This window comes from Phaethon lepturus, unplaced genomic scaffold, assembly GCF_000687285.1.
Source record: "Phaethon lepturus isolate BGI_N335 unplaced genomic scaffold, ASM68728v1 scaffold31740, whole genome shotgun sequence".
NCBI lineage: Eukaryota > Metazoa > Chordata > Aves > Phaethontiformes > Phaethontidae > Phaethon > Phaethon lepturus.
In genome coordinates, this window is record NW_010511701.1 from 15602 (window position 1) to 27983 (window position 12382).

At 40.9% G+C, this 12382-nt stretch overlaps 1 protein-coding gene across 1 annotated transcript in view; it reads right to left on the reverse strand.

The window, feature by feature from the left end:
• Window positions 1–384: 384 nt before the first annotated feature.
• Window positions 385–12382, reverse strand: part of PLCH1 (phospholipase C, eta 1) — a 43068-nt gene continuing 31070 nt past the window's right edge. The window contains exons 14-21 of the mRNA XM_010284882.1: window positions 11602–11781; window positions 11401–11508; window positions 10310–10434; window positions 9788–9872; window positions 8866–9012; window positions 8389–8468; window positions 5502–5862; window positions 385–2492 (exon numbers count right to left, since the gene is read on the reverse strand). Coding sequence (XP_010283184.1) covers window positions 385–2492; window positions 5502–5862; window positions 8389–8468; window positions 8866–9012; window positions 9788–9872; window positions 10310–10434; window positions 11401–11508; window positions 11602–11781 — 3194 coding nt within the window. The remainder of the gene's footprint in view (window positions 2493–5501; window positions 5863–8388; window positions 8469–8865; window positions 9013–9787; window positions 9873–10309; window positions 10435–11400; window positions 11509–11601; window positions 11782–12382) is intronic.

Here is a 12382-nt window from a genome sequence, read left to right on the forward strand (position 1 = left end):
CTTTTCCAAACAGTAAGACAGGACATCAGGAAAACAGAATACTATTGCATTCATTGCAATATTAGGCTTTTGAGCACAGATGTGCTCCACTTAAAAATGACATGCATTACAAAACCAAAATGCTACAAATGCTTACTGCATGCAAATAGTCCCCAGACTACTTCACTTTATAATTTCTAAATCAAAGTAATACATACATAGGGGTGGAACATGGTTTCTATTTACATAAGCTTTGACAGGAAAGGGCACATTAAATCATGACTGAATCACTAGCGTGAAATTACATTTCTAAATAATTTAAACCCTCAAAACAGTATTTCTTACTAAAAATCCTTCATTTCAATGAAATAGTTTGTAAACTTTGAAGATGTACATTTATACAATCTACAGTCTCAGCAGAAAATAAATTTCAGGCTTATCATCACTGCTGGGTTCGAGCTGCAGAACAGAATCGTGTGTATATAACCGGTCGCTACAGCCGTAGTGCAAAGCGGCGCACGCACCCTCCGGTATTCCTCGGCCCTCCACGTCCTCCCCAGGGAAGCCATTCAGGTACCTGGCTATGTACGAGCCTGTTGAGTGCCTGTTTATAACGTGAGGAGATGTCGAGGGCTTGTTCCGAAGGACAACCCCTGCTATGCTACTTGTGTGCGAAGATTTTTGCTTGCTGGCGGCCTCCTGCCTCTCCTTGGCACGGCTGGCTATGTTCCGCACTCTGCTCTGGCTTCTGGATGAGAGTTTTCTGACCAGTGCTTTGGGGCAGTCTTCATCGATCTGCCTGGAGTACAGTGTTTGGCAGCTGTCTTCCTGGTCCAGGGACACCAGCTTCCTCAGCTGCTCCGTCAGAGCATCCGTAGAACGTGGTCTCATGTTCTTCATAGCAGCAAGTTTCTTGTCTCTCATGCCTGATGAGATAAAGCTCCTACTTATGTATTGATACTTACTTTCAAAATTGCAGGAAATATCCTCTGATGTCAAGTCACCGAGACTCTTGGATTTGCAAGGGCTAGTCTGCTTGATGGCCGAATGAGGTGGGAAAGCCAAAGCATTTTTGAGCACTGGTGAGTGTATGTTGAGCTGGGATCTCTCAGAGGTACACATCACGTTTTTCTGCTTATCTGAATGATGATGATGATGATACAAAAAGCCAACATTTTCACACATTGGAAAAGGGAGCTGGCTCCCTGCAGTCCTGAAGTCAGCCGAGCAGTCCGGGGCAGCAGCACAGAGCTCAACAGTTGCGCGATTCCCAGAAGACCTCTCACCACCGTGCCCAGCGTCCTGCTTTTGCCTCAGTTTCAAAGGGGAAGCCAACTGGCTCATGTCTTCCCTTTTGTACTCACATGCAGTTACCAAGAGATCTTGAGAATCCTCATCTACTTCTATTAGACTGCTGCTTTCTGAATTTTCACCAGTGAGAGGGTCAACAAGTGTGTCCTCAAAGATGTGGGTATTGGAAGCAAAAGAACTGGCAGACTCGGGGGCTTCCCAGCTTGTTTCAGATTTTGTTCCACATTTTCTTCTGGGATTTGCATTTAGCAAAGAGAGAGGTGAAAGACAAGGAGACCTAGGCAAGTTATTTAACTTCTTCTTGCAAACTAATTCACTGCGGGTCTTACATTCAGAAGCTGGTGTAAGAGTTGCCTCATGGATAATTGTGTACACTGAATACTCTGCAGTCTCAGGGCTGGAGAACATGGTCGTATCTGGAGTTGAGAATAAGGGGGATTTGATGGATTTTGTGGTAGTAAAGTTGTGCTTACAGGGACTGTTAAGATCCACAGTAAGCACGTGTGGGTGTGTAGCCATCACACCGAAGGTCTGGCTGCTAGTGCCATGAAGGCTTGAGACCATGGTAAGGTTAGTTTGATCATCTGTGACATCAAATTGTCTGATCAGAGCTGAGACAGCACTATCCATTTCGCTCTCATTCGCTAAAGAAACTTCATCTATAAGGCGAGAAATGTCACTGTCTTGCATGGTTGAAGTGGAGTGCAAATCAGGAGCATCAGAGCAATTTGTAGAAGAAATATCTGTCAAAGAAAGAGGTGCTGCAGTGCTTTTCTTTATGATGTCATATTTGTGATTTTCCATCTCTACTTTCTGAGAAAGTAAAGTCCCCACAAGAGTTTTCTCCTCCTTAGACCCATTTGTGTAATCTTCCTTTTTATTCTCTGCACACTTTTTGTCATGTGTTTTTTCTGTGGAAAGTTCAAAATCAGAGTCCTGCATTAGAGGGACAGTTTCATCAGAAAGATTATTTTCCTGATAGCCTACAAGGCCATTTGTTTCAACTATACCACTTGCAAAAACCGAATTTTCATGTTGCTCCTGCAGAGGTGGTACTAAAGAATCAACTGTAGTCTCCTTCTGGTCATTCTCCTTCTTAAATTGAGATGCCAAATTTGAAGTATTTGCTGTTTTCTCAGAACATGGAAAAACAGATTCTTTCATGTTTGTTTCCTTCTCATTTGCATTGTCATCACTGTCGGCTAAATTAAATAAGAAACATATTAGTTGCACACAATATTGTGTTCTGCTTATTAACAACTATTTTGTCCTTAGACAGACAAATGGAGAACGCAAAATTAGGTACAGTTGTGACAGAACTTAATTATGGGGTTGTGCAGGTTTAATACAAATTATCTGAGTGACATGAGTAAATGGAAAAATACAACTGCAGGCACTTCATTGAAACTTCCTTTGAATGTCTATTACATCAAGCATGTGATGTAATATTTGTTGCAAATAATGTTAATGAGGAACCATATCATAGCTTGCACGTGGTATTACCTTCAGCTGTGTTCCTATTCAGATTTGTACTATAAAGAAGCATGGCAATAAAGACAGAACAAAACAGCTCTGTTAAAAAACATAATACCTTGAAACAAGTTGCATGCTTAAAAGAGCTGAGTAAAAAGCATCAAGTAGATGGACTCCAGACTGTTTTATACATGTAGTTATTGTAAAATGTTACAATTTAAGAATTTTATTTTTGATCTTCTACCAGCATATACTGCATTCATGAGGGTAAAATTTGAATTCCTTTGGAAAATACGCATTAGATATTTTCTCCACCAACTCTTCTTACTTGTCTTTATATGCCAAATCCGAGCTCAACGACTCAGTCCTTTGGAGCTTTTATTTAAGCAGGGACTATAGAAGTAAGCTTGGCATAATATATACTGTTTCTAACATTTGCTAGAAATCAGGTACCCTAGGAAGAAACAAGAGAGGCCCTGATCATTCATTAACAGCGACTGAACCCCCTCGGTGGAGTAAGAACTCTTTCCAATGAACATGACATTAAATGCTGATCTCCAAAATCTGAAAAGTTCTCCGAGCTTTCCAGTGCTCCTAGTTAAGGATGGAAGCAGTGTATATTTCTTTGATGTGTAGATTTATTTTTTTCTAGAGAGAGCAGAGGAGAAAATGGACAGCACACTATGTTCAGCCGTAGTATTTTAGCAAGAAAGATCTCTGTCGGACAGCCAGCTCCTTCCATTCTTCACAGCACCCTGCAATAACGAACACTTCATCTGACTAGTACCTCCCTCCCCGAGGGTGAAGCCACCTCCCAGTCGGAAATATTTGGGCTGAATATTGTGAGAATACCCAAGCCTGTTTCTGTGCACGAGGCTGCGCTAAAAAAGGGCCCGGGTTGCTTTTCTCTATGTCACTAAGCCGTGGATGGCCCTGCAGCCCAGAGAAGGGAAAATGTCCCTCAGGGACAGAAGAGGACTCCATCTGGAATTTCGTCGTCTTAACGTCTCAGTTCTTTATGTCTAAGATGGCCAGTCCTCCCCACAGAGGTTACAGAGTAAGCCTTGCAGAGACTCTAAAGCACAGGATCTAGTCCTCTCATAGTTAGAAGGGGCAGGATTCATCCCCTGTGACAGCTTTTTAGGTCATCTCACCAGGGCCTGCGTTTTCTGCAAAGGTTATTTTGCTATAAGTGAATACCTGTGACCTCAAAATGTGTGAAAGTTTCTTCTAAGTAATTTTGTGTCTTAGTTTGTAGCATCTGTAGGAAGAAATATCTAAGAAATTATTACATCTGTTGCGAAGAACGGCTGAGCTAGATCGTCTTCACAGGCTTATCTAGAGGATCTTTAATTTAAAATACAGCATTTCAGAGTCAACTTCCTTTACTAGGAATATCCTTTTCCTGTCTACAGCTTCTTCTCAGGGTGGTAGAAAAAAAAAATTGGTTTGATTTTGCTTGCTGTTTATCTTAAGTAACTTCTTTTACAAGGCGATGTCCGGATTATCAATTCCTTCAAAGCTACTAATATGAGCAAGTGGAACAAAGGTGGCTCAGTAACACATTCTCAGCTGTGCCTGGTAGTTCTTCTATTTTAGGGTGGCTCCTGTGGTTGGTGGAAGCTGCTGCTCCACAGCTGAGAATATTCGGAGCAGAGCAGCATTTCTGTCACCCCCCAGCCAAGAGAGGTTCGTGGTGCTTCCGCTGCTTCTTACCAAGGGAGACAGCTGGTGTTTCGGGCTGTCCTGCACCAGCTGAGGAAGAGCCCTGCGGGGCCGACCGCAGAAACGCTGCGCTGCCGGAACTTACCCGAAGCTGAGGATCAGGCTAGCCCTGCAGCCTCATGGGGACAGCCTGCAGCAGTGCACTCGCTCTTCCCAAACAGACAAAAAACAGCCCCAAAAAGCAGTATAGACGTCCATGACTAGGGACAAGCTCAGGGTGGAAACAGCAGGTCTAATGAATTACAGCCATTGTATTCCAAACTTCCTAGACTAATTTAGATATTCCAAAAGCAAAGACTAGGCAGGTCAAGCACACTAACTTTATTGTAGTCATGGGAATAACTGGATTTCAAAACCAGGACTATTATTGCTGAATACACTGAGAAAAAAAAGCTATTTTAAGAATTAAATTGTATTGCATACCAATAATACAAGACCAAGATTTTATCCCAACACATGCTTTCCATATAAATTAATCAAATTAAGTAACCTAGGTTAAGACGAGAATATCAAGACTGTTGGGTACAAAGTTTGACCTACGTTTACCCCTTTTACATCTATTTGAAAGTCTGCATTAGTCTTTACACTCACTATTTCCAAAAACATATGTTGCATGCTGTTCTTCCTCCTTGAAAACGGGGAGCAAAAACCCACCATGCCAGCAGCTCTGTTTCCAGAAGTAAACAGCCAGTAGCAAACCAGAAACGGATGAAGCACAATTCAAGGTTGATTCTTAAATCACAAAAAGAAATTGGGCAAGTGTCCTTTTAAGACCACTTCCAGAAATTATTGTAATTCATTTGCCTAGTTTGCAGAGTAGACAGCTTTCCAGAGTGTCACACACCAATGAGTTTAAGGAGATGTTAAGATACTACAATCTTAAGAATATGTAATTTTGCCCATTAACTCTTACTTCAGTTGAATGAAACCACTTGCATAGAGACTGAAGAACTAAGCCTTTTAACACACTATTTCAACTTACTATACCAAAAGTAATTTTGGAAGCGTCTTACCAGATGTGTTTTCTTTTCCTTTGGCATCTTGGGCAGTTTCATCTGCTGGGCATGGCAGTCCTACAAGAAGATATTTATCCACAGGCATAGAAGCAGGACGTGCTTGCAAACTCCGACTTGTACGCCTTACAACTCCTTCTTTGTCCTTCAGGTCTGTTGGTTCAGATGCACTGTCTTTAATTTCAGTAGCTTCCAGAAAACCCATCTTACTTTTCTTTCTACCTTTTGCTGGTGCACTGGCTGTGCGCCGGAGAAATCGATCACCAATAGATCGCTTCCGTACATAGTGCCCACTGGTTTCAGCAGAATTGTGCTTAGGGTTCTTGTTAAACAACCCTCTGAGTCCTATCAGCTGCTTATTCTGAAAGGACAAGAATAACCACAGTTTTGAGTGAGTTCAGACTATTATATAATGAGTACAATGAAAATAGCTGCTTTCAGAGTATTTATGAAGTGATGAAGACAAAGTTAAAAATGCAGCAAAGCAAAAATTCACACCAAGCAATTCACATCTACTCTGACCAAGGAACTATCAGCATAGGTCTCCATGAATTCATGCATGTCTCTATTTCTCCTCATTAGGATGGCAGCTTGCCACAATTACAAGCAAAGTTTTCTCAAAGTCTCCTAATCGGAGACGACAAGACTGTAAGAAGTGTACTGCAGTGACAAGCTACACATTAACTTGGAGTTTTATGCATGGGCTTCATCAAAGCAATATTCAAATGTTTCAGAGTCTGAATGAAGAATGATGTAAGTTTGGTAGTTGCAGATCATGCGATTAGGAACCACTTGAAAAATCCGTGTCCAGCAAGTGCAAAGTGCATGCTAATGAAGTCTACCTTTGTGGCTCCTAGAAAGTGCAATATTGTGTAACTGGGATTGAGGATTAAAGGGCTCCACTGAAAGGCAAAAAGATGCAAATACATTTGTCTAATGTTTTCAAGACTGTGATACAAGCAAATAAGGTACATCAGCTGTAAATATAACCACTCTACAGCAAATAATTTAAAACTATTTATTAGTCTAATGTAAGTCTCTCTCAGAAACTTGACCAGATATCCTCACTTATAAGGATGTAAATGTGCATTCAGCCTTTGTTTATACATTAGAAACAATAATACAGCCCATCATTAAGGCAGGCATTAGATGAAAAGACCAAGTGATACAGAGATCAAATCGTCTTCCCACCCCTCCTCCTTCTTTTCTCTTCCCTATGAAGCTACTCTCTAATATTTTTCCTGAGTGTATTTCTTCTTTGAAGAGCACATGAGCCAAGAGCAATAGCCAAACAGGCTCCCCTACAGACCATCACCAAAACTGTATGCGATTTCACACATATACCTAGATGTGCACAGATCTGGGTATATATTGCAGATGCATTCCAAGCTGTTTACTACTGGTTTTCCTTTTACACTGATTTAGGAGTAATGAAGTCTACCTTGAATACTAAAAGCTTCTCTTTGTGCACAGAACATGCACAGATCTGGTATGGTCAGTGCCGTTCCCTCCACCACCTCGCCGCTGTCCTCCCTGGCAGGAGGAACCCTTGCGGAGGCAAGGGCAGGCGAGCACGTTGAAGCACCGGTCCCTGCGCCGAGACAAGGATGCCGAGAGACAGACAGACATCTAAGTGGTTTACACTAGATCAGTCAGTGATCTAATGGGATCAGCAAGGATAAAGGGAGTGGAGTTAAGCGAGGATCTGGACTGTACCAAATCTCAGCCCCTAGGCCTTGTCTATGTTATTTTCTCTCTCTGTTCCACTGAGCTTTCCTTGGGTGCTTACAGAACTGTCGTTTTACACATTTGACATGACATTCTCTGCATCCACTCCCTGAAAGGAGAAAGACTGGGGGTGAACTGTTCTTTTCAACCTATACCCTTCATAAAGGTTGGGTTTGTTTGTGGGTTTTGTGCGTTTGTTTTTTTTAAATCACTACAAAGGGCTATTTTATTTTAGCATCCTGGTGAATATGGCCTTAATTTCTTTGTGCTAGCTATCTATGAAGACCTTTTGTAAACTGTTCACAGAGAAGGCTGAAGCAGAAATGCAAAGAAAAAGCATTGTGCTTTTACTTTAATTTTAAAAATGTTTTAAAATCAGTAATCTTGCAGAAAAGCAAAGTGTATGCACCAAAACCTAAAGATTTAAAGCTTAAATTAGCTGCTAAAAATAGCTTGTCCAATACCACGTTCTGGTGCAGTTGCAGTTCTCAACATTTACTTCTAAAATAAAATTAGTTTAACACACTGAAGAAATGTACTTACTGTACCTACACGATAGCACCTAATAATTAAGTGCTAACAGTAAGTACATTCGTAAGTGCAGGCACGCTAAGACTAGGGTAGGAGTACGTGTAGCTCACACTATGAGCTACAGCCTTCCGCTTCCTGAGCACTTCGACAGAAGCACGTCTGCGCTGTTATTGGGGTATCTCAGCTGGAGGGAGCCAAGCGTTTTACTGGATATGGGTGTGCTGCTGTGAACGGGTGCCCTGGCTCAGTGCTCCTCGGAGAAAACACTCTGAATAAGGAACTGCATTTCACTTCCCTGAGCATGCTGAGGCTTAGCAGTGCATGTAGGTACCTATACAGATACGAGTATAAATGAAGATATCAAGTTGAGGGCAATAGAGAGTCACACACTGTAGTTTTTCAGTGCTGCGTGATCCAAGTAATTTCTTTAAACTTTATTACTGATCAGCGCCAGAGGGAGCTAGGCACAGCTAATCCAACGTACAAAATACCATGAACCTAAACTGTAAGAATCATTTAGAAACCACACAAATCCAGTGAAGTTCTGTGGTATATTTAAACTCATTTTTATCAGAATTAAAAAAAAAAAAGAGTCATAAAAAGATGGTAAATTTCCAGATATACCTACCTTTCCATAGATCTCATTAATGGTTATATGAACAAATATGGATGCTTCTGTCAGTCCTTCTAAATACACATGACGATAACCTAGTAAAATAAAAACAGTGCACTACAAATAATCAACAGGTTGCATTTTATGCACAACTGACAATGACTATCTATAAAAGTGAAATATATACAGCAAGCCACCTTACACCTTTAATAAAACTTCTTATGTTCTCACAGGTTTTCCAAGTTCCCCAACACAAATTGCCTCCAAGTTATACGTAAGACAGCAACGGTAATTTCCAGAAGCACAGACACCCAAACTCCTTCAAGTAATGTTGACTACACCACCCTAAGGTACCAGGAGAATTGTCCAAGCTCATACATGAAGTCTCAGAGATATAAGCATGTATCTTATGCGGATAGCCTTCATCTTTAAGTTCAAAGGTGTTTGTTCTTCAGCTAGATTTCTAAGTCAAGGAAAACGAGTGGGACTAACCAGGCACAAGACTGCTAAAGGCCAGAGTTCTTTGTCCAACGAAGTCTCGCCCAATAGGATCATGGTCCCAAACAAGAAATCGCACCAAAGCTATTTCAGGCATGTGGATGGTAAAAGTGAGTGTTTCCTCCCAAACAGGGTTAAACCCTGTAAAACAAACAGAACAGAAATTTTGTGAAACAAGTCCATAGCAAGCGCTAGCCTCAATTTTCATGATGCATAGCAAGAGGCATAAGAAACAAGCAGACCAAATATACAAATGAAACCTCAATTACTTATTGCTCATCTAGATCTAGACGCTCTCAATCTCCATTATGTAAAGTAATTAAAAGTGAGAGATCTGTCTCTTGGACTGCTTTTACAAACCAAATGGTTCTGCTCGGGTAGCTGGCAGGGATACCTAGGCAAGTTGTTGCTTTGCAGAAGTGTGGTAGGCTAAACATAGACCAAAACAAACAGGAGCTACCTTTTTCCCCCATGGTTTTGCAACTGCCTATGAGAACTGATGACGCCTCTCCTGCTGCTAGAGGCTAGCTCACTCTGTTATTCATCTCCTTCCCATGAAGGCTGAGGTGGCGATGAAGCTGCCTAGGACATGATTTGTTTTCATTGCATTTGAAGTTATACATGTATTTTATAGACAGTTAAAACAAATAAAATTGGAACTTCTACATAAAGGAGATTTAAGAATAATCCAGGAGAAATATATTGTGGTGAACAGATCTTGTCCTTCATCTCTAGCTTGTCTGTCTCCCCACACCAGAATTTCTGTCTAGAAAGTAGAATTAATTTTTTAAGATACCTGATGAAATCGAATTATTGTAAGAAGCTTTGCAATTTAGAAAGTAATAACAGATACTGAATCATTTATAATTACTTAATATTTTAGTCTAAGAAGAGCAAATCAGCTAGATTGTCTTACCATTGTCGTCAACCACCCTGGTCTGATCTTTACAGCAGTCAACTGGTAACCCAATAATTTCCACCTCAACAAAGGGATCTATTATCTATTTTTTAAAAACAAAGTATTTTAAGAGCAAGCCAATGATACAAGTGAAGGTCAATTTTTAAGAAAATTCATGCAGAGACTTAATTTAAATTCATATGACAATTCATAAACCTTTGATTCACAGGAATTTTCATGTGAAATTGGGAAATGGCTTCATGAAGTATAAGTTGATGTATGGCTTGTAGTTTCAAGAGCTATGGCCAGCTATGACTAATTTTCAAAAAAGTGAAGTCAGTCTCAAAATACAAAACAAAACAGTTCTTAAACATCATGTGTAGGATACAGACTCTGTGGGAAAATGTAGTGACCAAAAGCTTGACAATATCTGAAATTTATTGGTGTATTTAAATGAGGAGAAAGTTTATTTGAGTCACATGCTGACATGTCACTCCAGGACCTCTCATGGAAGCATTTGTTGGTATCAGAGTATCTTACCTCTCCTCTGTCTCCTAACATTGAGTCAGGAGGCTTAGGTAGCTGCTGTCCACTGATGATTTTCAGAATAAGCTGCTTTTTAGGACTGGCAGGAAGTGGATCAGCAGAGTAGGGGTTGAATGTGCCTAAAAGATGGCAAGGAATGAGAAGCGTACAGAAAAAAGATACAGAGAATAAACATCTCCCTCCCAAGATGCATAAATATAGCCAAAATTCAGTCATAAGCAAGTAACTTACAGAGCATGGAGCAGCTGTTAATTAATTTTAAAATTCCATTCCACTTTCTTACAACCTTTTTTGAGCTGAGCAGCCCTTGTTTGTATGATTACAAGACAGAAAGGACCCCTCTAATAGGACGGTTTTGCAAGACTCCTTTGGAAAAAAAAAAAAAACACCACAAACTTTCTTCTGTAGAGTAGCAGCTCCAAAAAAACCCAATAGTTATAACCCAGATCAGCACTCTGATCTTGTTTCTTGCACAGCTGCCCAGATGTTAACGAGACAAGCAGCTAGGGTTGAGTAAGCTGCTTCCTGCAGCAGCAGTGCTTGCTTCAAGTACCTAAGCTTCCTCTACCATTTCTCAAGTACCTTTCAATCAATGCCACTGCTTCTTACGGCCATATTAAGAAAATTACATAGAGATACCGGGGCACAATCAGATCCCAAATCCTCACAATATGGAAGAATTTTCATTGCATAACACTGAAAACCATGGCTCCTGTTCTAACAGTGTTTTGAGGACTGAACCAAATCCTTCTCAAGGTAACAAAATAATTCCACTGACTTGCTTGAGAGCTGGACCAAGGTCTGGATACTTGGTCCTGCACCACTGCATATCTTTGGACCCCCATAGGACCCCCTCTTCTTTTTTTAAACACGTATTAATAAGATGGAGCGCTCAAATATATCTATAACAACAGCAGGAGATTGCATACTAGTACTTACACAGTCTAAGAGTTATGAATGTATGGAAATACGAAAGATTCTATGTAAGTTCTTACTTTCCTTTCTTATGTCTTCACAACTTCACCATGAAGACACTTTCTGAAAGGCTTGACACTTACAGTAATAGATGTCTAGTGGGACATTACCTTTGCACATCTGCTGAGGTTTGAGGACATAACCACAGTTGCCGTTTACCCTAAATTTTGCTTCATTTAATTGCATCACACGTCCCTCAGACTGGTAGTTCAGTGCCACTGTTGAAAGAGAAAACTCGGGTGTCATTGATAAAGATATTTACTTAGCACATACACAAGAACGGGGAAATAAGTCTTTCATGCAACACCTACCTAACTGGCAACCAACATTCCAGTAAGGTAAAGGATTGAAATTGCTGGAGTCAATCCGATAGGCTGATGGATAGATCCTTATAAGCTGTTTCTGGTTGTAAAGCATAAACTGTTCGGCCTTCTGCTGCACTGCTTGGTGGGCTCTTGTTTCACTGAATGATAGCACGTTCCCTGTTGATCCTGTGTGTATTGTTAAATCAACAAACAAGTTATAAAGCAATCCCAGGAGATGGGGGGCCTGAGCTCAGACCTCAGTTACACTGGCATTAATCAAGGGGAACCGAGGTTTAGTCCAAAGTTACGAGGACAAACTGTCTTGTCATATGCAAATCATGTACATTGCGTAACTGAAGGGCACCAGCTTCCCCTTCCAGGCAGGTCTTTTGTTCCACCCTCAAGTTTCCAGACTTAAAAGGAAAGCCACGGAGGAACTCAAGCTAATTGCTAGGGCCTTTTCTCCTGCCAAACCCCAGGCGTGACTGCTATGGAGAATCTATAGAGAAATCTACTAATGGCAGCATGATCAAAACTATTTTACTGAAGAGCTTACAGCCTGGGGAAAGAAGTGCCCAGCAGGGCTCCGATCCTGCTCTTGTCCTTGTAACACATTAACAGCAGCACTCAACCCATTTCTCTCTCACACAAGTTTCTGCAAACTCATCCTTTCTCTAAATAACCCAAGCAATCTTTCCCAATTCCTAAGTCTTCCCTCTGAGCATTTTATCCCCTTTGACAGATCCCTTTGATCAGCCCTCTGGGAGAAAGATTGACCAGAAGACTT